This window comes from Protopterus annectens, chromosome 8.part0 (genome assembly GCF_019279795.1).
Source record: "Protopterus annectens isolate FY-2018-M chromosome 8.part0, PAN1.0, whole genome shotgun sequence".
Classification (NCBI taxonomy): Eukaryota; Metazoa; Chordata; order Ceratodontiformes; family Protopteridae; genus Protopterus; species Protopterus annectens.
Genome location: NC_056741.1, coordinates 1,641,203,599 through 1,641,231,510, shown reverse-complemented (window position 1 = coordinate 1,641,231,510; position 27,912 = coordinate 1,641,203,599). Strand labels below are relative to the sequence as shown.

The following is a 27,912-nucleotide window of genomic DNA, read 5'->3' as shown; positions in this document are numbered from 1 at the left end:
CAGGAAAGAGGTATCCTTATTTCTCCGGTCCAAAGGTTTATAAAAATATTACCCAACAAAGACTGCCTTTGAGAGAACCTGCCATGCCTTCTTCAAAATGTAAGGCCGTACAAAACTAGCTTGTAAATCTACTCCATCCACTCCTGCTCTAAAACAGCCTTTTTAGTCCCAACCTAAGCCTGGTAGCCTGTGACTATCTGCCTATAGGGCCATCCCACTCCTCTGTCCCTTTCCCCCCTCCCCCATGAACTGACAAGTTCCAAAATTTTGTACCAGGGTTCCACATCCCTTGGGCTGGAAGGTGGACGCTCTGTCGTTTTCTTGGAAAGGGATGTTTCTGTATGCATCCCCCCTTCACTCTCCTTCAAAAGATCCTACTGAAGAATTCAGCAAGATCAGCCAAAAATTTTGCTGGTGACTCCCTTTTGGCCAAGGCAGCACCGGTAACCCCCTTCTCCTGCACTTAGCCAGGGCAGTCATCACAAGTTATCCCACAGGATGGGTCTACTCACAGGACAAGAGGACCTAATACAGCCACAGCTGTCAAGTCTGAGCCTGGCTGTGTGGGTGATAGGGTTTTAATTCCCTTTAGACACCTATTTTCAGAGGACATGCTTCAAGTTTTGCAGGAGGCCAGAAAACCTGCTACTAGGAAATCCTATGTTTCCAAGTAGTAAAGATTTTCCATCCAATTGTCGCAAGAAGGATCTACAGCCCCTGTCAGTGTCCCAGTGGTTTTGCCTTATCTGTGTGAACTGATGAAGGCTGACCTGTCCTATTCTTCAGTGAAGGTTCATCTTTCAGCCATCTCAGCTTGTCTGCCTATGTCCCCTCCTTTAGCTTCTAGGTTAGAGGTTAAGATGTTTCTTAAAGGCGTCCTTCATATTAGACCACCAAGGAAACCAGTTACAACTCCTTGGCATCTCAATTGTGTGTTAGAGAAGCTTACGCTGGCACCTTTTGAGCCAGCAAGCTCCTCTTCCCTGCAACATTGCACATGGAAAATAGTTCGCTAGTGGCCATTACCTCTGCCTGAAGGGTCTCTGAGCCTCAAGCTCTGGTGTCTAATCACCCATTCACAGTCTTTCTCAGAGACAGGGTATCCTTGCATACCAACCCTTCCGTTATGCCCAAGGTGGTCAATGAATTATCCCTTAATCAGTCTATTAACCTTCCCACCTTTTTTTTCCCCCTGAATCTCCCAGTAAGAGAAGTCTACACACTTTGGATGTGGGCAAGCAACTCCGATACTACCTTGATAAAACCAAATGTATTCATAAATCTGAATGCCTGTTTGTGTCCTATCACCCATTGGCCCTGGGTCAGCCGGTTTCCAAGCAAACTATCTCCTACTGGATTTCTACAGCTGTCTTCTGTTATTCAGCTAATGGTAATAGCCTTTCTTCTCCAGTAAGGGCACACTCCACTAGGGCAGTATCCTCCTCTTGGGCTTTCTTTAAAGGCTTAGACACTTGCTCTCTCCTGGAGGCGGCTACCTGGTCCTCTGTTCATACTTTCACTAAACATTATAAGCTTAATGTCATCTCCAGGTCCAGGCCTGGTTTTGCCAGAGCTATTCTACGTGGATTTATAGAAAAAGCCTCTGCTGCTGCTCTTGCCAATCTTTCCCAAGCATGGGCTTCGGCATTCTCCATTATGTGATGAATAGTGCAGCATATGAATAGGAGGACATAGAATAGTTGTGTAAAATCTTACCATAACCATAGATGTCCTTCTCTTCTGTATGCTGCAGTATTGCTTACTCCCTTCCTTCCCCGTGATGCTTGCCTGTTTTTCCTGGTGATCTTCTCACCTAATCTGGTGCTTGGTGGCATTCATTTCTGACGTTGGTGCATGCTGACGTCTGCTTTATACCAGACGTTTCTTTATGGCTGACGTATGTGGGATAATGTGCAGCATTGCACGTACCTCGCAGTAGCATGTAGACTTTGGTATTATTGGCCAGATGTACGAGTCTACCAGAGGCAGACTCCCTAACGTGATGAATACTGCAGCATATAGAAGAGAAGGACATTTATGGTTATGAGAAATTTTGCACAACTATGCTGCCTGTGTATTTTAAAAAGAATAGAGTCCAGGAGGTCTGTACTGCAGTTGCCTGTTAGAAATGCCATACATTCATGAGACATTGCTATCTGAGCATTCATTGCATGTCTGGACCTGACTTTTCTGCTTCAATATTGAATGGATTACTTTATTACACTGTGATTTGATAACTAGGTAAATGTGCTGGTCTGTTTTCAGTCCTTTGAAGCCATATTATAGGGCCACAAAGGCAAAGGTAAAAGTATCTCAGTTTAGAGAAGCAAATCATCTGGCATTTTGAGAGGTGATAGCAAGCAAGCATGAGTGCTTAAGGAAAGCCCAGACAGACCTAAGGAAGATATGAACATTTTGTAAAGACAGTGACAGGAGTTCAGGACTGATCCTGGACTCTGTGGTAGTGGTCTTCACTATTGTGCCATCTTCCTGTGAATGCTGTCGCCTACTGTCTGAAAGCTTTTTTTATTATTGTTTAGGAACCTACAGTAACCCCATATCTTTAAGGGCATCTCAGCCAGCTTATCTATATGACCTGCTCTTTTGCCGTTGCAGACAACTGTGATTCTTTATTTTTCTTTATCCTCCATGTAATTTAAGGAATGATCTTGGTATGATGGCATGGATCTCTCAAAGTGCCTTACACTGACGCTGATTATGCAAAATCATACCAAGATCTACTTCCTGTAAGATTGCTACAGGCTAGTCCTATTAGACTTTCCAGGTGGTGTTTCTGTCCAAATTAATGACATTGCCTAGGTTGCCTTTTAATATTTGCAGTTAAGATAAGTTTCTATGTAGCATTCTTTCCCTACTAAATCTTGAGAGCATTTATTGACATTATTACTGCTTTGTTTTCAAGTGTAAATTAGTGTACCATTTATACTAATATCCTGGACGTTCTGTGGATAGTTTGACAAATGTCATTACTTTTGTAGATTTTCTATATTGTCTGCATATCCAGAAAATAATTGCATCATTTTTATTTGTAAACGCTGTGGCCCATTCCACTTGTTGGTCTTTGTTGTTTGACCTTGGATCACTGAATTAAAACTAAAATATTTGTTGGAATTTTTTGTCTGCAGATGAATTTAGTGTCTTCTTTTCTTTAACAGACTTAACCCAGCTTTCATCAGTGGTAAATAGTACTGAGAACACAAATATTAACCCAGAAGGTAAGAAGCATGCCATTTTTATAACTTTAAAATGGAAAATGTTATTACAGTGTCTATTAAAACATAATTTTACCTGGAAGATTGCTTTCTCTTTAATTTAGAAAAAAAGAGTAATGTGAAAGTCTGTGTTTTAAAACTGGATAAAGGAAGGACTATGGTTTTAGACAACTAGGTTCACACTGCTAAATGGTGTCAGCCCCCCCCCCCCCATTTTGGTTTGCTTATGTTCCAAGTGTGAGGAGAGGCTGATTTTTGATAGGACTGCAAGCTTGAACTTTGTAGGCCAACTTCCTTAGACATAATACAGTGCCATCTTCATTTTAGTAAGCCTTGGGTACAGCTATGAAAATGTAGCTATTGTAAGTCACTGTCTAATAAATGGAATTACTAGAATATCTGCCTAAACAAATCAAGAGTTAGTGCAAAACTTTATTCACTTTGTAGTGCTTTTTGCACAAATCATCCCTACATTCTTACTTTGTACCATCTTAAGTTGAATCACAGTTGAGTAGAGCCCCACTAATATGTGCGCAGCTTTCCTGCACACCACAGCTTTCTTAGTTGTAATGGTGGGGGTTCAACATAAATCACTTTGGCTGGTTTGAATAAAAGCATTAGATCTGTTAGCAGTTATGGACCATAGAACAAGTCTCTCTTTATTTCACTTTAACTAGAAACCTGACCCAGACAGGTAACAGTGTGTTAACATAATATATCAATAAACTGCAGCAAACATAAAAAGCATGTCATACTATATCTATATACTTATTTTGTATCCCGCACACTAATCAGATGTGTAGTTCAAAAACAGACTTGTTTTTAAGACATTTTTATAAGTAAATGTACTATTTACATACAGACAGACTTTACGTCAGCTTTATGGTAACTTTTTTATATTTGAGACCAAGATGGTTTTGCATGCACCACTCTTACCAAATGAGTATTGTTCCGAGTGTTGTGTTCATTCACCGGGCTAGCTCCTCTGGCATACAGGGAATAAAGCTCAACTACAGCCTAGGTGATTTGATGTTCTGTTCTGGTACCTCTTACAGCTGGTGGGGAGAGGAATAGCAAGGATTAAACCTGCTCACCGTTTTTTCTTGGGGGGGGGGGGCACACTCTGTAGAAGAATCCCTGGTGGAGAGACAGGCTCATGTTGTGGTATTTTTCTACAAATGAGACAGGGCCAATTGATGATGTCACCAAAGTTGTTTGTTTATTACAGTGGCCTGTTGCATGTTAAGATTGGATGCTAAGAAGGATGGATGGTGAGTCAGGGCTGCTAAAGAACAACTATCTTCCTCTGTATGATGGATGGCACTGTTCCTGGTATGCATGCCCTTCACTTCCTCTGTATGACAGCACTGTTCCTTGTTTGCATGTCCCTCATTTCCTCTTTATGACGGCACTGTTTTTGTATGCATGTCCCTCACTTCCTCTGTATGATGGCACTGTTCCTGCTATGCATTTCCCTCACTTCCTCTTTATGACTGCACTGTTCCTTGTATGCATGTCCCCCACTTCCTCTGTGTGACAGCACTGTTCCTGGTATGCATGTTCATTTCCTCTGTGTGACAGAACTGTTCCTTGTATACATGTCCCCCACTTCCTCTGTATGACATGCTCTTCCTGGTATGCACGTCCTTCCCTTTCTCTGTATGACGGCACTGTTCCTTGTATGCATGTCCGTCCCTTCGTCTGTATTACTCACTCTTCCTGGTATACACATCCCTCTCTTCCTTTGTATGACTGAATTCTTCCTGGTATGCATGTTCCTTATCCCTTCAGGGATTGAATATGATGTAGGGGTCTTACTCAGGTGGAAAAAAATGGGTCAGTAAGGCAGCAGGGAAGGTAAATATGATGGTAAGAAGAGCACTGGAACACATTTTTTCCTAACTATTGCCTTAAAAACACTTTTCTTATATGCATCCTAAATGTCCCTTCTGTATGTTATGCTTGGTGGTTATGGAATATTTTTTTTTCGGGAGGTGTTGCACATTTGGAAATGCATGTAAACAATTTTCCACTCCATTCAGAAAAAGGACAGTGTGTATGATGCTACCATTTCGTGATAGACATAGGTGGCTAAGAGTGCTTCCCCATTTGTTCTTGTTTTTCTTTGTGATAAGATATTTATGTAGATTACTATTTTTTTCTCTTGCAACATACAAGTCAAGTTTATAGGAGTCATACTCTGGTCAGCATTGAATATTATTTTAGTATATTTTATCAAAAGTGATTTTTTTTTTTTAAGGTGATTTGTGCAAGTGCAGTCGGATTTTTTGTGTTGTATGTTTGTTGGTTTATGATGGTTGGGCCGGAGCATTTATATTCCATGTTTGTCTTCCTTGGGCATGTCTTTTGAATTTCACATAGCAGACTCTTAGTTTCTTTACTGTTTTGCTGTTGAAGTAGCTGGAAGTGCAAAGTATATGAAAATAATCTGCTTTAGTTTGAGCCTTGGCATATTCGGGACATGTAGTCTATTTTGTAGTCTTGAATCCTTTCACTATTAGTTGTCAACTGCAGGCATTACCTTTGTGATCCAAGTGCGTCTTTGAGTGGTAAGTCAGTGTTCCTGTAGGACTTGTGTATGTTGCATGATGCAGCTCTTATGCCAAACCTTGTCTTATGTATAGTCATAATTTTTATTGTTCTAAGGGTGTTTGTACCATACATTTTGAAGTAAGTGTCCACGATTATCCATTAAATTGATTCCGTGCCCTAGGCTTATGCTTTGCCTGGTTTTGGAGTTTGCAGACTGCTCAGTTGTGCTGGAAGCGGCATCCAGGTTCATCAAAATGTCTTTTTGGTTTAGATAATTTCTAACGAAGAGGATTGCTTTCAAAGTGGAACAAAAATGTTTGTGATTGAACTCTGCATGTTTTATAGAGTGGTACATTTATAGCAATGGGGGATATTGGTCTGAGAGTTTTCTCCTCTGGCACATGCACACACACTTCCACAACTAAATTCTCACTCCATGGTTGCAGAATATTGGAGATTAGTGGAATTCTTTAGTTTGTGTGAAACATTGTTTTGCACTAATTTCTAAGAGTGCAGTCACAGAATGAGAACAGCAACGTATTGGTGTGTCTTAGCAGTAGGCTTTGCCTTCCTTTGGCAACATGGAGTAAGCAGTTTGTAGTAGTTACTTTGTCAGTGCTATACCACCTTTATGTAACACTGATCGTGATATTTTAGAATTGGTGCTCTATTTAATATATTGTGTTGTATTTTCACGATCAAAACCTTGGTTTCAAGAGTTTTGTGACGTACAGAAGTTTGCTTTGTTACTTGGAGTTTATGTTTAAGGTCATGCCAAGTTAGGAGTTTTTTCAGTCTTGTATAAATTTACTGGTTTGAAATATGTTTTGTACATGCTGTGCCATGAAGTGTTTCTGATCACAGTCATCTTTTTTTTTTTTTTTTTTTACTTCTCAGCAATCTCCAATGTTCATAGAAAGACTGGCACATTAAAAACAATTGAGATATCATCTGCTGAAGCAACTTCCTCTGATGGTGAGTGTATTCCAAGATAATTTATTCTAAAGGTTATGAGGAATGAGTATTGAACCTGCCCTTTAAGGTTATTCTATCTATGACTGACTCCTATCCAGTCTTTTGTTTTTAGTGGTTTGCAGTGGCATACGGCTTTTGCAAAAATTCTTTTGCAATTTTTTCTTCCCATGCTGGAGAGACCTGGCCATGTTTGGTACTGAAAGTATATTTCTCCTGTCTTTCCAGCAAATCTTTAACAATCAGAAGATCATCAATCACTCTTTTGCTTTCTTCATTACTGACTTTGTTGCAGATGTGTCAAAATTATGCTGACTTAATTTCTCTACCCTGTTTAACCCACTGCAATGGATAATATGGATCATAGGATGTGGTGATTGTTACAGAAGTATTATGAATTGCTCATATTTTGGATTATTGTAATTGTGCAGAGCATTGCTCAGTGTATTTTTATTCTTTTTGATAGCATAATGTAGTGATTATGAGGCAAGTGAAATGTAAAATGACTTTGAAAGCCGTTTACACTGTACATTGGCTTAAATTTCCTCTTCTGATGTCTTCCTTTCAACACATTTCTGAATTTTTGTTCTGCTTTCTAAGCTCTGGTGTGTGAGGTATGCTGCTTTTAACATTGCATGCTATGACATACTCTGAGTGAGGAGAGTGCTGTTAGTCTCTGCATTCTTCATATCTGACGACGTTGTTTCATTTGCTCTTCAAGCTGTGGGACAAGGATCTGGGATGGATCAGACTCTGCTGCATTTCTCCAGCATCAGATCTGAGCTCCAAGCTCCCCCCCTACCCAAAATGCCCCTGTTTCCTTCCTCCCTTCAGATCTCGTTTGCCGCGTCTAATGTCTGCTTCGTGGTCAGTGCTCTAAGCAATTTTGGGGGTATCTAGCTAATCTTTATTCCTTTCGATCTCCCTTTCACTTTTCTTGCTGTTCGTGCTCAGGCGTCAGTACTTCAGAAAAAAGAAAATGTTCCCACTTTCTATTGCCCTCTACTATATCTTATGTGTGTGTGTGTCTGTGTGTGTGTGTCTGTGTGTGTGTGTCTGTGTGTGTGTGTGTCTGTGTGTGTGTGTGTCTGTGTGTGTGTGTGTGTGTGTGTGTGTCTGTGTGTGTGTGTGTGTCTGTGTGTGTGTGTGTCTGTGTGTGTGTGTCTGTGTGTGTGTGTGTCTGTGTGTGTGTGTGTGTCTGTGTGTGTGTGTGTGTCTGTGTCTGTGTGTGTGTGTGTCTGTGTGTCTGTGTGTCTGTGTCTGTGTCTGTGTGTGTGTCTGTGTGTGTGTGTCTGTGTGTGTGTGTCTGTGTGTGTGTGTCTGTGTGTGTGTGTGTGTCTGTCTGTGTGTGTCTGTGTCTGTGTGTGTGTCTGTGTGTGTGTGTCTGTGTGTGTCTGTGTGTGTGTCTGTGTGTGTCTGTGTGTGTCTGTGTCTGTGTCTGTGTGTGTCTGTGTGTCTGTGTCTGTGTCTGTGTCTGTCTGTCTGTGTCTGTGTCTGTGTCTGTGTCTGTGTCTGTGTCTGTGTCTGTGTGTGTGTCTGTGTGCATCTGTCTCTGTGTGTGTGGTTTGGGTTTTCTCTTTCCATCCTCATGGCGGAGACATCCAAACTGGAATTCAGAAAGTGCACAGTGTGTGACCATAAGCTTTCCACTGCGGATGGCCACACTCTGAGTTGTGTGTTCAGGGGTTCCTCGCCTAGATTCCTCCTGCTCGAGCTGCGTGGGGTTCAATCCCCTTGCATTGATCGACAGGAGGAATAAAATTTTTGTTAAAGTCTCCTTAAACCTCCCACTGCAGAGGCCCTCTTCAACCGCTTCTGGTCCCACCTCTGCCAGGGCCTCTGGGACTCAACCTCCCGCCAAGAGGATCGGGATGGAGAGAAGTGCAATTGGGATAGGCCTAGGAAGCAGTCCCCCGACCGCCCCTCCTCAGCTGAACCACCGGCAAAATCTTGCCCGAGCCTTGGCTCTAGTTCTCTTTGCTTCTCCTCAGAGCCAGACATTTCTTGGAGCCATTCACCTGTCTGCTTCACCCCACCATCTGTCTAGAAAAGTGTCTGTGGCCTCTTCTGATAGGTCCATCCGAAGTAGAGGTGGACAGGATAATGTAGAGGTTCTTTCGCACACAGATACAGATGGGAGTCTTGCCTGCCCCCTGGGGGCATGCAGCCCGCTTTCATCCCAGTAGCTCCTTCTCCGATCCGACCACTGGTTTCAGAGTCCTCTGGTCTGAGGACTCTGTGAATTAAAGGGTTGGTGCCGACAGTACCTGGTACCTCAATGTCGACCATTGCCTTGAGTGGGTCAGCTCCGACGAGGTCGGAGCCGTCCAGCTCTCGCTGCCGCAGCTTTCGCCCTGGATCTGAGGGGGTGGTTCCAGCTCTGAGTATTTTGGGGCTGGGCCTTCCACTCGGAGTCTCGACACCTGGGGTTAAGCTCTGGCTCTCCCATTGATCCAGAGGATTACGGACCAGATCGTAGCCCCAGCTGCAGGAGTTTGTTCTCCTTCTGCCTTTGATGTGGTGGAGAGGGTTGTCTCGATCCCATCAAGACATTTGACGATCTCGTCCTCCGAGTCCATCCTGGCTCCCTCTGTCTCTGATCTGGATTCCGCCATCCTACGACCTCAGCGACAGCCTGCCACCTCTCCGCCCCAGGAAGTTCTTCCACGGGAACAGATGGATGTCTTTGAGTTCTCCCCAGAGCCCCCTGTCCCCCGAGGAGGTTCCTCAAAAATGCACTTGTAAACGGACACACTTAGACTGCTTGCCGGAGTCTCTCATGGAGGACATCTAATTGGAGGAAGGGGAGGGTTTCCCATCGATCACCCCCAGAGGATGTCTTGTTTGGAGACGTTATGGAGATTCCTCGTCAGCGTTGGGGGGGGCTGCCCAAAACCCCAACCCTGACAAGTCTGTTTTCCTGGAGGTGTTTGACGCAGGACTCTCTACTTCCTGGGTGTCCCATCCCATGGATCCTCTGGTGGATCTTGTTACATCTCCGGGGTGGAAGGAGCCCAAAATGGTGGACCCTTTCCCCAAACGCCCTGATAAGGTCCTTGGCATCCCATCTGATAAGCCACACTGGTCGAAGGGATCCCTTGTTGATGCCATGGTGGTGGCAGCAGCCACCAAGAAGGAGCTCGCGCAGGAGAGCTCCTTGGTCCATCCTCCGGACTGAGAGTCTGGGACCTTGGACCATTTTGGGAAGCAGGTCTACCCTTCAGCAACGTTCTCTGTACGTGCACTGAAATACATGGCACAAGTTATTAGGCTTCAGTGAGACCTAGTGAAGGAGATCATCGAGTCTACCCCAGGGTCCATGTCGGTGGAGGAGAGGAAGGATGTTATGTAGTCCTATCTCGCCTACATTCTTACCCGTGGGTTCGGAGCCGAATATCTGCTCTGACTCGACCAAACTTTTTCTAGCTCAAAGTCTTCTATTGGCTGGGCTAAGCAGGTATCCCATGGTGCACTGCTTCATATCCCCAGATCTCGTTTGCTGCTCGTGTAGCTCGGACGTGGTCTCGTTCTTTGCTGTGGCTAAGTACCTTTTTTCTTGTCTCAAGAAAATTTATTGCTCTGAAACAAAAAGCTATTTTCATAGATATTGTCCTTAGTGTTTAGCTTTTTTGTAGTGTGCATGTTTGTGGTGTCCCGATAACTGTTCCCTCGGGCTAGGCCCGTTTCAGTTAGAGGACCTAGTCCTTCCTTCTGTCTGTCAAACCGTTTGGATTAGAGGTTTGATTGTCTGTTCTCCAACCCTTGTAGTCATTAACCGTTTTAGTTAGAGGTTTTTGGCATAGTTGGTCTCAGTGTGTATCTACGTTTTCAACCTTGTCTGATTCCCGTGTTTTTTGTGGTGTTGAGTGTCTGTGAGTTTTTCCTGTCAGATTTTCTCTTACGTTGCGTTGTTGGGTTTTGTCTGGTGATTATATCTAAAGACTCCAAAGAGCACAAACCTTCCGGTTTCAAAAAGTGCTCAAAATGTGGGTACAAAATGTCCATCTCCGATGGACACTCTATTTGTGTCTATTGCTTGGGAGCCATTCCTCTGCAGGAGTCCTGTAGTTTTTGCCATGCTTTCAGTCCCAGAGTGCTCCAAGAGAGAAAGAATAAGCTGATCCTAGAGGGACTTTTGAAACCCTCTTTCGAAGAGGTCTTGGATTTTTCTCCCAGCGCTAAGTCTAAATCATTCAAGTCTAAAAAGAGATCTCTGGCTCCATCAGTTTAATTGGAGCCTCCGGTGAAAGTCACTAAAATTGCGTCGACCTCCTCGGCTCCACTGTCCTCTGGGCCACAGGAAATGTCGGTGGTGATGGAACCGGCGTCGGCTCCTGTTACGTTGGAACCTCTTCGGAGCCGATCGCACAGTCTCAGACCAGTTTCTCCTGAGATGATTTCTCGATCTCCCTCCCTGTCCTCCAAACCCTCCAGAACCCTTTCGGATATGGATGGTTGATAGGGTGGTCCAGAGGCTCCTCCAGTCACCAGTTTTGGCAAAATTGCTTTCGGCTCCAGCTCAGTCAGCTCCAGAGCCTGTCCCGACCCCTGCTTCAACCATTCCTCCTCAGAGCGCATCTCTGCCTTCAGAGCTGGAGTGTTCCATGCCGTGTGATGTTGCTAGTCCGGTTCCGATGGCCCCTCTGGCATCATCGGTGCCGGCATCGGCTCTGTACTCGGGGTTCAGGACTTGGGATTCTTCAGTCGGGCCCGAGGGGAACATCTCGGGACATATTTCGGTTCCGAGCCTCCCTCTCGGTGCCTCGGCTCAGGGAATTCTGACTCCCGTCGTGGTGTCGGAGGCTGGCCGGCCCTCGGACTGGGGGGGGGACCAGCCTTCGAGGCCATGCGGACTGCGCTGGCCAGATCGTCAGCTACATCAGGCGGATTGGTCACTCTGTCCCCTACCACTCCAGTGAGAGCCTCTGACCATCACCTATCCAGGGACGGCAGAGCACCAAGGCCTAGGGATACCCCCTACGAGTGGTCCCCAACTTTGAGGGCCCTTCAGAGTTTGTGCCTGAGGAGCCCCCTAGAAAGAAGACGTACAACTGGAAGCACATAGACTCCCAGGATGAGTCCCTCACTTCTGATACTGACCTCGAGGAATCGGAGGGGTCCCCCAAGTCATCCTCTGATGATGTTTCCTTCTCCAGCATCCTGGAGATACTGAAGCAAAGAGGGGAATGGCCGTCCAAAACCTCTTCCGAGGAGGAGTCTGTCTTCCTTAAGGCATTTGGTGCTCAGCCCTCCGCCTCCTGGGTGTCCCCACCCTTCGATGAGCTCCTTGATTTAATTTGTTGAAGGTTGTGGGAAACCCCTGATTCTGTGGAGCCCGTACCCAGGCGCCCCCAACAAGTTTCTTTCTGCTCCCTAGGGTAAGGAGTTCTTGTCCAAAGGAGTCCCTGTAGATGCCATGGTGTTGGCGGCGGCCACTCAAAAGGAAGTAGCAGAGACCTCTGCCTCTGTCTAGCCTCCTAACAAGGAGTCTAGGAACATGGACTGGTACGGGAAGCATACCCTCTCATCAGCAACCTTTACCTTATGGTCGCTGAAATATCTGTCTCATTTCACATCACCAGGACACAAGTGCTCCTCAGCAATTACATTCTGCCTGCCGGTAAGCCATTAGACCTCAGGAATTTGTTTTAAAAGTGTTCAGATTTGTAAAGTAATACTTACTTTTTCTTTTGTCTTGGTTGGCTCTGCCCCGCTCAGTTCGCCCTCGCTAGCGCTTGGGCTCTCTCCTCTCCCCTGCCCTGCCCCCTATTCCCTCCCGACCCCACTACCTCTACATTTATAGTACTCACAGCCACACCCACAGCTCACCCTCACATCACCTCCACCAATCACAGCTCCTCAAGTCATATCACATTATACCACACCAACTTGCTCCACACAAAATACTTCCAATCACTCTCATTCCCACTAGGCATTTTTACATCACCCACACTACTTCCGCATCCACATATAGTGCAACCCTATAATTCCTATTCAGACCCCCCCACCTAGAAACAACTTAAACTTTATAACCACGACTATCACGCAACTAAGTCTAGTCTGTCTTCTCATAATTCTTTACACCACCACAAGTTATCACTCTAGCAATATCCCTAAACTTAGTAGCACAACACTGCATTATGCACTCTCGTATACAGACACCTCACCAAACTCCAACATCTGTATAACCATTTTAACTCCAGGCTCCACCATAAGTGGGGATATCCACCCCAACCCAGGCCCAAATCCATCCTGTCCAACTCAAACTGCTCCAACACAAATGTCAGAACATAACAGCCCCACTTTCTTCATCCCTGGGCAAATCAACAACAGCAGCAAAGCCAACCATCTTTTAATGCTAAATATTAGAAGTATCAAAAATAAAATACCTGAAGTCCAGGCCACAATAGCACACTACTCCCCAGACATGGTTGCTTTAACAGAAACCTGGCTAAATAAAAACATTGCTAACTCAGAAGTTCTCCCTACCGGCTACAATATCATTAGACAAGACAGACCACTTTGTAAAGGGGGTGGAACTGCCTTACCGTACAAGTCAAACTTAACTGTCCGTCAATTATCAAACTCCTACCCTCCCCCAATAATTGGGACATACTTATCTCACAACTTCAACTTCACCCTAAAAAGGTCATCACCACAATTGTGATCTATATTCCACCTGGTAATACACCTGCTAGCCTTGAAGACTTCTTATCCTGGTGTTCTTCCACATACTCACAAGAAACCCTTATTCTGGGGGACTTCAACCTAGATTGGTTCACCTGTATATTAGAACCACCGAGTAATCTAATAAATCTCCATGGCTACCAGCAGCCAGTCCAAATTCCAACTAGATGTGATAAAAAAATCTAAAAGTGAATCCATCCTTGACTGGGTCCTAACTATCAACCCCACATTGTACCCTCACACAGGCAGTCTCCGAGACACCTTAAGTGACCACAACATAATATACTTTATACGTAGTAGAACAAGCATATGCAAAACCACTAACTGTATATCCACTAGAAACACAAAAAAAATCTCTCCTGCGGTCCTCAACACTTTACTCTGTAACTGTGACTGGACCACCCTAAAAACCCTCCCACTTGACCAGGCTGTAGCATATTTCAACAAAACATTTCTACAACACCTAGACACTGTCGCTCCATTGCACAAAATCAAGGTTAGAACCTCTACAAACCCCTGGCTCAGTAAAGAAACCAAAGAAATCCTCAAGTCCAGAGACACTACCTGGCTTTACTATCAAAAAAACAAAGAAACACAAAGCCTAACTAAGTACCAAGAACTGCGCAACCATGCAAAAAAATGCATTAGGGCGGACAGAAAATCTTACTACACAACATTACAAACTAAATACCAACACAACCCGCAAAAATTTTGGAAAAATGTAAACCAACTACTAAAATCCACCCAAAAGGCTACCCCCAAACCAACCACCCCTGACACTAAAGTTCCCATCAAAACACAATTCAACTCCCACTTTGTGAACTCAATTCTATCCTTAGTATCACAGGACAGTTCCTTCCTCACTACCCCCCAACACAAATAACACTAATACAAGCTTTACCCTAAAAACAGTTTCCACCACTTCAATCAAAAGCATGCTCTCCAAACTAAAAACCTCATTAACAGCAGCCGACCTACTCCCCAGCTATTTCTTGAAACTCACAGCAGATGCTATTGCTATCCCAGTCTCCACTCTCATAAACAGATCAATTGTTGAAAACTATGTGCCGAAACTCTGGAAAATATCCTGTGTTACACCGATACATAAAGGCGGGACCTCCACTGAACTTAATAACTACAAACACATTGCTTTACTCTCCCCCCTGGCCAAAATCCTAGAAAAATGCATACATACCCAGATGCTAAACTATCTCCTAGACAGCAACATCTTGTCACCTACTCAGCATGGTTTCAGACCTGCCCATAGTACCACTACATCCCTCCTCTGCTTCACAGACACAGTAAACCGTCTCAAAAATGAAGGCCTACAAGTGTCAACTCTTTTTTTGGATATGTCCAAAGCATTTGACACAGTCTCACACCAAATCCTGCTAAACAAACTAAACCAATATCATCTATCCAATTCCACTCTTACCTGGTTCCAAAGCTACTTAACTGACAGGTACCAAGCTGTGAAATGGGAAAATTCTCTCTCCTCAGCTGCCCATAACTATAGGAGTCCCACAGGGTTCTATCTTAGGACCACTACTATTCACAGTCTTCACAAATGACCTCCATATCTCCACACAGCATGCATCTATAATTCAGTATGCAGATGACACTACCTTAATCTGTGCTGCACAAAACATTCCCACCCTCCTGCAAACAACTCAACTAGCATTCTCTGACATTGAAAACTACCGTACCAAAGCCCAACTTATCCTCAGTCCAAAGAAAACTCAGCTTATGATTATAACCAGTTCTAACAAAAACACTAAGTCAGTTCACTATCTACTCCACTAATGCTACTCCAGTTGCTCCAGTGGCACAGGCTAAGCTATTGGGAATAACCATAGACTCCCACCTAAAATTTGATAGTCATCTCAACTTAACTATTAAAAAAGTACATGCCAAACTGGGGTCGCACTACCGTAACAAACCATTTCTTACCAACAACACAAGATCAGCCATTGCTCGCTCCAAACTTCTATCCACCCTACTATATGCATCTCCCATTCTGACTAATCTCAACAAAACTGAACTAAGCAACATGGAAGCCTGCTATAACAGAATTGCCCGCTTTGCTGCAAATTGCTCATATAGAACTCATCACTGTACTGCTTTGAGACAGCTCCACTGGCTTGAAATGCCCAACCTACAATCAGCGCTGCCTCTGTCATTCTATCTATTGCCTCCCCAATAAGTGTCCTGCCCTCAGAAACCTAGTACAACATCACTCAGCCAAAAGGCCTCTTAGATCATCAAGCAAATTACTACTAGAAGTCACCAACCGCTACAATAGCTTTGGAGATGCACTATATAGTAGTTAAGTGGCTAAAAGATGGAACTATATCCCTACAAGCATTCAAAACACATCATCCAAAGCCTCCTTTAAAGACCTCATCAGGCAACATCTCAAGGAAAGTTGGCATTGCCATGATAGTTCCCCAGGCTAGTGAAAGCGGATAACACATACATACAAAATCTAGAGCACTTGATAATAGTTTTAAATCTTACTCACAAACACTGGCTAATCTACATTGTGTGTACTGTACCTGTGTACTATGTATGTATTCTACCTATGTTCCAAATTTCAGCTGTACACCACAAATCTATTAATTACCTTTATTTTTAAAATTAATTTTATTTGTTTGTTCTCTCCACTGTAACTGTTTGTGCCGCATACCACTGTAAAAACATGTCTCCTGTAATTTGTGTGTATACTGATCATGTCTAAATAACTAAATGTGTCTAATTTTTCTTTGTGGAGCTTTTCTCCCCAGGCCTCTGCTGAAAAAGGGCCTTTTCGGCTCAAGTCAGACACCCCCCGGTTAACAAATGTAAAATAAATAAATAAATAAATTTCACTCTGCTCTAGAGAGATCTCCTCAAGGAGTTAGGGAGATACTCTTGTGGGTAACGTCCCCGAGGGGGTGGCTCAGACGGTTAACGCCCAGGTGTCTACTCTCAACTCCATTGTCAACTCCTCCATGCGGCTCATTTTGTATGCAGCCGAGGGAGCGAGTAGGGCAGCAAGCTCAGGGGTCGCTGTTAGGTGGCAAGCCTGGTTGCGCCTGTGTCACTTTGCGGAGGCCTTCGTCTTCCTTCACTGACGTCCCCTTTGACGGTTCGTCTTTGTTCGGAACCAAAGTGGAAGACACCCTCACCAGGTGCAAGCAAGAGGGAAAGACCCTGTCTGCTGTAGGGGTCTATTTTTCCCTTCCTTCTAGGCCTTACCCCAAGGCCCAGCGGGGTGGGAAGATGTGGTTCAAGAAATCACACAAGTTTTTTCCTGCTGCACAAGGTGAGTCCCCCTCCAGAGGCAGAGGGGGGAGGGTATTCAGGGAGATGCCACCCTAGAGGGGGCCCCTGCAATTCGGGAGACCGCGATTCCTTTTGCGGCTCTCCCTACTCTCGGTCCTGAGGGAGTGCCCGGCTGTGCTTATCTGGAGCCAGTCCGGGGTCAAATTTCGTTATATCCGGAAGCCTGGAAAAGCATCACCCAGGACTGATGGGTATTGCGAATAATTTCCAGAGGTTACCTCATTCCCTTCATATCAGACCCCCCATCAATCAGAAGTATCCCAGATGTTCCACCCAGTCAAAGGGATCGAGCAGCCTTAGAGGTTTCAAAGCTGCTAGGAAAAGGAGCCATCCAGAGTGTCCCCTCAGACCAGATTGGATTAGGGACTTGCTCAAGATTCTTTTTGGTGCCGAAAAGAACAGGGGACCTGAGACTCGTATTAGATCTCAGCCAACTAAACAACTATGTACAGAAGTCCAAGTTCCGTATGATCACACTACAATCGATTCTCCCATTGTAGGGAAAGGGGAGGTATGGATGTGCTCCATCGACCTCAAGGATGCTTACTACCATGTAAAGATGGAAAGGGCATCCAGGTGTCACCTACGCTTCTGGCTGGGAGCCAGTCATTTCCAATTTCGAGCACTGCCCTTTGGTCTCACCACAGCCCCCAGGGTGTTCACCAAGTGTATGGCAGTGGTGACGGCTCACTTGAGACATCAGGGATTCCAGGTGTTTCTGTATCTGGACGACTGGCTCATTACCGCCCCCACCAGGCATCAGCTAGTCCAAACCAGGGACGCTACCATCACTCTTTGTCAACAGTTGGGCGTAACACTAAATTGGGAAAAATCTGCCTTGTTGCCCTCGCAGCGTGTCAACTTTATAGGCGCAGAATTAGACACCATTCAAATGCGAGCATTTTTACAGCAAGCGAGGATCAGAATCATACAACAACAAATACACATCCTGATGCCCATGAGGAAAGCGAAGGCGAGATGAGTTTCCAACTTCTGGGGACCATGGCAACAACAATCATGTTGGTCCCTCTAGCTAGATTGCACATGAGGCTTCTCCAATGGCTTCTCTTTGTTCAGTGGTCTCTCCAAAAATTTCCACTTTCTCACCCCATTTTACTCACGAACAGATGCAAATAGGACCTCAGTTGGTGGCTTCGCACCAACAATTTGGATGGGGGAAGACCCTTCATCCCACCCATTCCGTTTGCCACAGTGAACACGGACGCCTCCCAGATGGGGTGGTGGGGTGGGGGGATTATCTTGGCAAGACAGTCCAAGGCACGTGACAAGATCACGAGATACATCTGCATATCAACGTCCTAGAGATGAGAGCAGTGCTACTTGCATTTCAGGCACATAGTTTTCTACCCCTAGGGACGATTGCAATACACTCAGACAAAATGTCGGTAGTGTGGTATCTAAACAAGCAAGGAGGAACCAGGTCTTTCCCCCTGTGCAGAGAGGCCATGCGAGTGTGGCAGTGGGCAGTAACTTCCCAATGTTTTCTGGTGGCAACGCACATTCCAGGGAAGTCCAACGTGACTGCGGACAGGCTAAGCAAAGCTATTCTGATGCCTTACGAGTGGTCCCTGAATCGTCTAGTTGCAGAACGAATCTTCAGCAGATGGGGTCAGCCTTGCTGCGACCTTTTTGCCAGCCCCCTCAATGCCAAATGCAGCAACTACTTCACTCTGATCCCCCCCACAGGGGGAGTCACCCAGGGATGCTCTGGTCCACAATTGGCCCTCCGGTCTGCTTTATGCTTTCCCTCCGTTTCCCTTGCTGTCAAAGGTAATTCAGAAAGCGCAATCCTTGGGAAGCAGAATGATTCTGATTGCTCCACACTGGCCTCGTCAAGTCTGGTTCCCTTTTCTTCAACCATACATTGTGGACACTCCTTGGATTCTGGACCCTCAACCAGATTTACTGACACACGTCGGGACAGTTCCACCCCTCTCTGATGACCCTCCGGTTGATAGCCTGGCTGCTCCTCTTCCGTCGTTAGTTAGGCTTCATGAATTTTCACCGGAAGTGGTTCACATCTTATCTTCCTCTCATAAGCCATCTACTAGGAAGATTTATTCCAGCAAATGGAAGAGGTTTTCTATTTAGGCGCATACCCAAGGCATTGGTCCGTACACAGCTCCAGTTGCTTCAGTCTTGGGAGATTTTTGTCTATGGTCTTCCATCAGGCTTCCACATCGGCTACCATCAAAGTCCAATTGGCTGCGATCTCTAATTTTCATGTGGCTAATGAGCCTAGTCTTATGGCTCATAGACTCTGCAAGGCTTTCCTGAAGGGTACACTGTTACTCTGTCCCCCGGTCTCCGATCCTATCATGACCTGGGATCTCAATTTTGTCTTACAAGCCCTTACTTCACCACCTTTCGAGCCTGCAGCTACCTGTGAATTGAAGTTCTTGACCTGGAAAACAGCCTTCTTAATAGCTATCACCTCAGCAAGGCATGTTTCAGAAATTCAAGCCCTCTCTATTAAACCACCATACTTATTCCTCCATAAGGACAGGGTTTCTCTTAGACCAAACCCTTCCTTTCTTCCTAAAGTGGCTTCCGTGTCTATTCTTAATCAATCCATTGAGATGCCCGTATTCTTTCCACAATTTTCAAACAAGGCAGAATTTAAATTCCATCAGTTGGATGTACATAGACAGTTATGCTTCTATCTGCACCGAACAAAAGATATCCGGATGTCAGATCAACTATTTGTCTCCTTTGCAGACAACAAAATTGGGTCCCCGGTTTCCAAGGTAACCATATCCAGATGGATATCTAATTGCATCTCGTTCGCCTACCAAGCGGGAGGAAAAGATCTGCCATTTCCGGTCAAGGCTAACTCTACTTGGGCTGTTTCTACAGCTACAGTCTACCAGGCCAGGTTGTCAATGGATGATATATGTGCTGCAGCTACTTGGGCTTCTCCTCGCACATTTGTTTCTCATTACAAATTGGAAATGGTTTCTAGGGGCAGGTCGTCCTTTGGCTCCACAGTACTCAGACATATTTTCCTTTGAGCCACCCAGGGTATAGGTGCTAGGGACGCTGTCCCAAGGGTAAGAATGTAGACGAGATAGGACTACATAACATCAGGAAGTTATGTACTCACCATAACGTTCCATGTATGTAGTCCATCTCGCCTCACATTTTTACTTGCCCTCCCACCTTCCCCCTTCCTGGAGGATCTGGAGGTTAGGGTTTTTTATCTACAGTGTTCCCTTTACTTCAGCTTGTTCTTTTTATCTGGATGTTGTGTATGCATGGGGGTATGTATGAGTTTCACAGCAAACTAAATCTGGGGATATGGAGTAGAGCACCATGGGATATCTGCTTAGCCCAGCTAATAGAAGACTTTGAGCTAGAAAAAGTTTGGCCGAGTCCATGGGTAAGAATGTGAGGCGAGATGGACTACATACATCGAACGTTATGGTGAGTACATAACTTCCTGCTTTCTCCTCTCCAATGGTCATCCTCACCTCCATTGCCAACACCTCTATGCGGCTTTTATCTCACGCTACCGAGGGCGCCACTAGAGCTGCTGGAGCAGGCTTTGCCATCAGGCATCACACCTGGGTCCGACTTTGTACTTTCTCGGAGCCCTTCAAAGCATCATTTACAAATGCCCCATATGATTGTTCCACTCACTTTGGAAAGACGGTACGTGTCACACTGGTCCACAGCAAGGAGGTTGGGAAGACTCTTGTCTGCCATCGGAATCCGCTTATCAAACCTCTCAACAGTCTTTCTCCAGGAATGAGTGGGGGGAAAAGAAGATGTGGTTCCAGAAATCTCAGGGTTATTCCCAGGATGCTTAGGACTCACCCTCCCCCAGAGGCAGAGGGGGGATTCGATAGATGCACCCTCACGGCCGAGGGGGTCTGAGGAACCAAGGGTCTTGGGATTCGTTCTCTGACAGGCCCGTGCAGCAGCAGCCCTAAAGGGTTGCCTGGTTGCTCGTCTCTGGAGGCAGTTGGGGCTCGACTTTCACTACACCCAACAGCCTTTGGGAGTCAATTACAGACTATCAGTGGGTGTTGCGAATCATATCCAGAAGATATTCAGTCCCCTTCTTTCAAAGGCCAATCCTGGCCAGACACCTCTTGGATGTTCCAACCGGGCTAAGGGAGGCAGCAGCACAGGAAATTTCCAATCCGCTCGAAAAATGAGTCATCCAGCCTGTCCCCCCACATCAGTCTGGATTAGTGCCAAATAAGACGAGGGACTTAAGAACCATTCTGGATCTTTCAAATTTAAACCGGTCGATTGCCAAGGCAAAATTCTGGGTGGCCACCCACCAATCTATCCTGCCCTTTATGCAGGAAAATGACTGGATGTGCTCGGTGGACCTTCAGGATGCGTACTATCATATGAAAATGGATAGGCATGCTCGGAGGTTCCTCTGCTTCCAGCTGGGGCCATCCATTACCAGTTCAGAGCACTACCCTTTGGCCTCACCACAGCCCCCAGGGTGTTCATCAAAGTCATGGCTGTGGTAGCAGCTCACCTGTGGCTTCATGGCTTCCCAGTCGTCTTCTACCTGGACAATTAGCCCCCCCCTTCAGGCATTGACTTTGCCAAGCAAGAGATTCCCTCATCCAGGCAGCCCACTATCTGGACATCTCCATAAGTCTCAACAAGTCCCTGTTGGATCCGGTTCAAGTTCCGGATTTCTTTGGAGCTCGGTTAGACACCATTCAGACCAGGGTCTTTCTGACATCTGCCAGACTTCAGTTCCTCAAACATTGTGCCTTGTGCATTCAAGCCCAATATACCCTGGCAAAATTTGTCTTACAGGCATTAGGGTATATGGCAGCCACGATCACCCTCTTATCCACAGCTTGGTTACACATGAGGGTGCTTCAGTGGATTCTAGCAGTCCAATGGTCCCTTCTAGAGCTACTGTTGTCTCATCCTGTGCGTCTGTCTCGAGCCTGCAGGGATTCTCTTCTCTGGTGGATTCAGTCCCCGGACCTCCTTCAGGGTTGTCTGTTTATTCTCCCTTACCCGCTGATCACAATGATTTTGGACGCCTCCCTACTCGGGTTGGGGGGGCACTGCTTGGGAAGGACAGTCCAAGGCATGTGGTCTTCCCTGGAGTCCCAGTTGCATATCAATGTCCTGGAGATAAGGGTGGTGCTATTGCCGTTGCAAGCTCTTCATGCCCATCTTCCCCTAGGGGTGATTGCCATCTAGACAGACATGTCGGTAGTTTTCCATATCAACAAACGGGGGAACCAGATCTTATCCCCTTTGTTGTGAAGCCATGAGATTATAGGAGTGGGCAATCTCCACTGGCTGTTTTCTGGTGGCAACGCACATTCTGGGGAGGTGCAACTTTCTAGTGGACAGGCTCAGCAGATCTATTCTGATGCCTTACGAGTGGTCTTTGAAGCCTTGAGTAGAGAAACAGATCTTTCTAAAGTGAAGTCAGCCTTGCTACAATCTCTTCGCCTCACCTTCCAATGCGAAGTGCAGCGTGTTCTTCACTCTGATCCCCCCTCCATGGAAGTCCCCCAGAGACACTCTGGTTCATGCTTGGCCCTCCGGTCTTTTCTGTGCTTATCCTCTGCTTCCCCTGTTCCGAAAGCTCATTCAGAAAGTGCAATGGCTGGGGAGATCAGCCATCCTCATTGCCTCCTTCTGGCCTCACCAAGTATGGTTCCTCTTCTTTGTGGTCTCATGTAGTGTGTCCTCCCTGTACACTGGATCAAGTTCAGGATCTGATTTCACATCCTTCAGGGATTCCACATCCAGATCTGGCCAATCTGAAGCTCACTGCTTAGCTGTGCTCCAGTTCCCGTGATAGTTAAAACTCCCAGGCTATCTTCTCTGGTTAAGAAGATTTTGGTAACAGCTCGTAAGTCTTCCAGAAGGAAGGCCCATTCGAGTAAGTGGAAACATTTCTCGATTTGGGCATCTCAGCATGATTTGGACCCCTTCACTGCTCCAGTTCTTATTCTTAGATTTTTTGGCATGTAGTTTTCAACAGTTAAAATTCAGCTGGCGGCCGTTTCCAGCTTCTACATAAGGAATAATTCAGCTTCTTTGATCTCTTTTAAGTTTTGTAAAGCTTTTCTGAAGGGTACCTTTCTTCTTAGGCCACAGATCAAGGACCCTATGCCTCCTTGGGACCTTACTTTGGTCCTTCAAGCCTTGGTTTCTTCCCCCTTTGAACCTGCTACTTCAGTGGATCTGCATGCAGTTCTTGTCTTGGAAGACAGCCTTCCTGATTGCCATTACTTCAGCTAAAAGAGTGTCGGAGCTTCAGGTCTTATTGATTAAGCCTCCTTACATGATCTTCCATAAAGACTGGGTATCTTTGCGCACTGCTTCTTCCTTTCTGCCAAAAGTGGTGTCAGAATCGAATCAGGTTAGCAATCTCCCTGTCTTTCCAAATTTTCAGAATAAGGAAGAGTATAAATTGCACCTGCTGAATGTTCATAGACAATTACATTTTTACTTGCACAGAACAAAGGCCTTTCGCAAGTCTGATCAACTTTTCATTTCCTACTCTAAGCTCTTTCTAGGGAAACCTTTATCAAAGGTCACCATTGCTCATTGGATCTCTCTGTGTATACTATTGGCATATTCAACCAAAAGATTATCGCCAGCAGGTTAAGTTAAGAAACATTCTACTAGGTCTATGGCTACTTCAGCTGCCTTTTGGTTGAGAGTTTCATTGGATGACATTTGCTCTGCGTCTACCTGGGCGTCTTCTCATACTTTCATTTCCCATTATCAACTGGATCCTTCTCTCCAGAAGCAGGGCATCCTTTGGCTCTGCTGTGTTACAGAATATCCTTCCATGAGGGCCTCCCAATGTTTTTAGTAGCTGAGGACTCTCTACCACAGGCTGAAGAGTAAATGAAAGCAACAACTTCAGATAAAGAAGTTAAGTAATCACCATAACGTTCCATCTGAGTTAATTTTCATTTGTCTTCAACCATCCCTCCCTCCTTCGCCCTGCGTTATGTGGGCTATGGTGGTAGTCTGGCTGGAAAAGACATGGCCTTCTCTTTGGCTTGATTGGTTATTTCTTTTGATACTACCTGGGTTAGTGGACCCAAGGGGTAAGGTGTTGAGTGAGGTTGGGATGCTATAGTGGACAGCAAATTCGATCTGAAGGGAGGAAGGAGACGAGGGCATTATGGGTGGGGAGGAGCTTGTAGCTCTGTTCTGATGCTGCAGAAATGCGGCCGAGTCGGATCCGTCCTGGATCTGTGTCCCACAGATTGAAGACAAATGAAAAGCAACAACGCAGATGGAATTTTATGGTGAGTACATAACTTATTTTTTTTTTTGCTACTCATGTAGTCAGGATTTTAACATCTGTAAAAAACACATTTCTAATCAGTGACATTGGTATATATACATTAATAAAAATTAAAAAACAGATATTTTCCATTATTAATTAAATGAGGTGCACATTTATGTTTTCTTGTTAAATAAAAATTTAAATAAATAAAAACACAGTTCAGTTAAACAAAAGGAAACGTTATCGAGCTTCTAAACTGAAAGGTGAGCATTTTTGCTTACTACTAAACTATTTTCAAGAGCAGTAGACTTCAAATCAGTGTTAATGCCTGAGTCAGTATTTCTTAGCTGCATTTCTTACCTGAAAAGTTTCAACTAGTAGTTACTTTACAGCAGTTTATTTTTATTACTTAGCACTGTACAGTTAAGAACTACAGTTATGAAACCCTGAACTTGAGAATGTTAACTGTAAACTTTCTTAAACTGGGAGATTCCAAGCTCCATAGTAAGAGGGAATGGCAGTTTATTGAAGCCTTTGACCATGAGACATCTGGTGATTGACTACATCAGAAAGGACAGAAATCTGGATGTGGTTCTAGCAAAACTGGAAGGGTGCTGATCCCCAGGTAGAGGAGTGGTAAGAACACAGAGACAGACAATGATTATCAGTTTTAGGAGAGTGGATAATGAACTGCGGGAGAGTATAGCAGATGAGTTTAGATGTCTGGAACAGATTAGGATCTATCATGCACTATCGCAAATAAACTAAAAATCTCAGCACAGCTGGAAAAACTTAGAAGATACACAAATAAATATAAAGGAAAAGTACAAAATAAGCAATTTATTCATGACCCAAAAAAGTTTTATAGAGAATTGGGAAACCAGGTAAAAGGAATTGAAAGACCACCAAAAAAAAGAAATAGATACGTTTTGGAGAAGTATCTTTGAAGATCCCATGGAACATAAAGATGTTAAATGGACAGAAGTAGTAAAAGAAAGAACAAGTTTAAAGTACAGGATATGAAGTGGGATGAAGTAAAAGCCAGAGAGATTGTAACAAAGTTAAGAAAAGCATCAAATTGGAAAACCCCAGGCCATGATGCAGTACCTAACTTCTTGATAAAAGTATTAACATCTTTGCACAGCGATTTAGCCATGAGTAAGAACTATTTGTGTGCACCCCAAACAGACACCAGCCTGGCTAACAGGAGAAACAGTGCTCCTACTTAAGAGTGAACCTGCAAACTACCCTAAAAATTATAGACCAGTAATTTGCCTTCTGACGACGTATAAACTGTACACTGGAATTGATGCCGACAGAGTTAGTCATTTAAAGAAAACTCAATTATGGCAATGGAACAAAATGGCAATAAAAGAAAGTCATATGGAACAAAGGATCATTTGTTAAAGTCAGAGAGAAGAACTGTAAAAAGGAGAAGAATCTAAGTATGGCATGGTTGGACTACAAAAAAGCATTTGATCGTATTCCACATTCATGGAAAAAGAGTGCTTAAAAATGTATAAGATATACCCTACACTGATTGACTACATTACAGTGACCATGAAACAATGGCAGACCACTTTGCAATTAAGCCATGATAAAGGACAAAATTATCATTCTCGGGATAAAAATTCAAATGAGGATATTCCAGGGTGACTTCACCTCTGCTATTCGGCCTTGCCCTTAATCCATTAAGCTGTCAGTTTGGCTCTTAGAAAACAACAAAGTGTAAAGACTTCTCGTCTTCTCTTTGTCGATGATTTAAAACTGTGTAGTTCATCAGATGAGGAACTGAAAGCACAAATGCAATTTGTCAAAACTTTTTCAGATGATATAATAATATCATTTGGTCTTGATAAATGTGGAAAAGCAACCTTTAAAGCAGGAAAACTACAGCATCAAGAAGACGTCAGTTTGGGACAAGAATGTGATATAAAAGAACTTGAGCAAGAGGTATAAATATTTGGGAATTTTTGAAGGATCAACAATAAAACATGAACAAATGCGAATAAAACTTGGGAATACTTTAGAAGACTTAAATTAATCCTGAAAACAGCATTGACATCTAGGAACAAAATCCAAGCTGTAAATCAATTTGCTCTTTCTGTCTTTACAGTTTTGGCGTGACTGACTGACCCCAGAACGTGTTGGACAGAGTAGACAGGAAAACAAGAAGGATGCTTCATGCTCGCCAAATGATTTATAAAAATTAGTGCATACCAGGATTATATATTCCCAGTTCCAAAGGAGGGATGGGACTCCTTGAAATTGATTACATGTATAGATCTGCAGTCTTGGGACTCTACATGTCCGCTGAACTCACAAGACCCAAATGTAGTGCAAGATTTGAAGCATGATGAGAGTAAATCTAAAATGACTTCTGTGCTTAATCTAGCAGAAGCATATCGGCATCAAGCAGGAATGGAAATCAAACCACAAGTAGATAAAAACCAGGCAGCAACTGAATGAGCCAAATAAAATAAAGAATATAAGGTGAAGGACCAGATGAAGAAGGCAAGAAATGTGAAAAATGCATAAATATAGATGTTCATCATGTTTCACTGTTGCAGTCATTACTCTTGGTTTATCCTGCTAGTAGGCTACCCGCAGTCGGACTGAATTCCAAAGTCCTGGTCCAGCGTCGGTTGCTGTCTCCTCTTCCCTGAAGTCAGTGTGCCAGGGGTGTAAAGATGCAGCCGACGCCATTTTCTTCAGTCTTTCTTGCCGCGCGGTGCCTGAAGCAAAAGCAGTTCGCAAGTGCCGGTCGGCCGACTCCTGAGATTTTCAAAATCGAATTTCAGATCCGAAGTCTTCATTAAAGCTTAGTACCCCACTGGGGAAACTTTTTTCTTGCTCTAGACCGATGTCCGAAAAAGTTAACAATTGTATTTCCTTAGGGAAGCAAATACCTCTTAAGGATTTTCATTCTTACTGTATTCCTTGCCTAGGCCCTGATCATGACATTGCTAGCTGTCGGTTTTGTGATAGATTTAACCAACGCACTATTAAGCATCTGTACGATTTTGCCTTTCATTACTTTGGCCGAAGGTTTAATTATATAATGCTGTCGGAACAGCCGATGACCGGAGTTTATAAAAGTGCAAGGAAAAGGACAGGCATCCGAGGTTCAAAACTGACAAGGCCCCCGCTAGGCCAGTCGCCAGTTCTCAGTGAGGCACTTTTGCAGCCCCTGACTCCCGCTACCTTGGAGCCACAGGCCGCTTCCGACTCCCACGTGGAGCCGACTAGGCCTCTGGATACTCAAGGTATTGGACTCTCGGAAACTATTCCCTCAGATGGGTCCGGAGCCGCTGAGCAGGCATCGGCTTCTGAGGGTGTTTTCAGACCTACACAATTATATGTCAAACCAACCTCAGCTTCAAAGACTAAAACAGCTCTAAAGACAAAGAAACAAGTGCAGCATTCTCCTGGACAGACTTCCATGCCTAAGAAACAGATGCTTAAAATGGCCGAAGACCTAATTACTTTGATCAGGGGTTCCCATCTTCCTCCTGATAAGAGGCCTAGGCAAGAGACAGAATATGATTCTTCTGATCAGGTTTCAATTTCCTCTGATTCCTCTTCTGAACAGGGATACTCTTTTCCTCCTTATGGGGATTCTGATGCTGAATAATCTATTCCTTCAGCCTCTCCTCCTGATTATTCTTTTGGGGAATCCCTGCATACCATGAGGGAGCATTTTCACTGGGAGAGCCAAGATTACTCGGAATCTAAGAAAAGGCTCAGAGACTTTCTTTTACTACCTCAGCACTGACCTCTTGCTATTCCACCTGTTCCAGACATTGTAGATGATGTATTTTCAGAGTCTGGCCTGTCTCCTGACTCTTTACCCCCTGCACCTGCTAAGCCAGA

General features: G+C 44.6%; 1 protein-coding gene across 1 annotated transcript in view; it reads left to right on the top strand.

The window, feature by feature from the left end:
* NCAPD3 (non-SMC condensin II complex subunit D3) overlaps positions 1 to 27,912 on the top strand; it is a gene marked incomplete in the record, with an annotated part of 2,635,837 nt that overhangs the window by 864,653 nt on the left and 1,743,272 nt on the right. Inside the window, 2 exon segments of the mRNA XM_044081165.1 lie at positions 3,177 to 3,236; positions 6,684 to 6,761. Of these exon segments, the coding sequence (XP_043937100.1) occupies positions 3,177 to 3,236; positions 6,684 to 6,761 (138 nt within the window).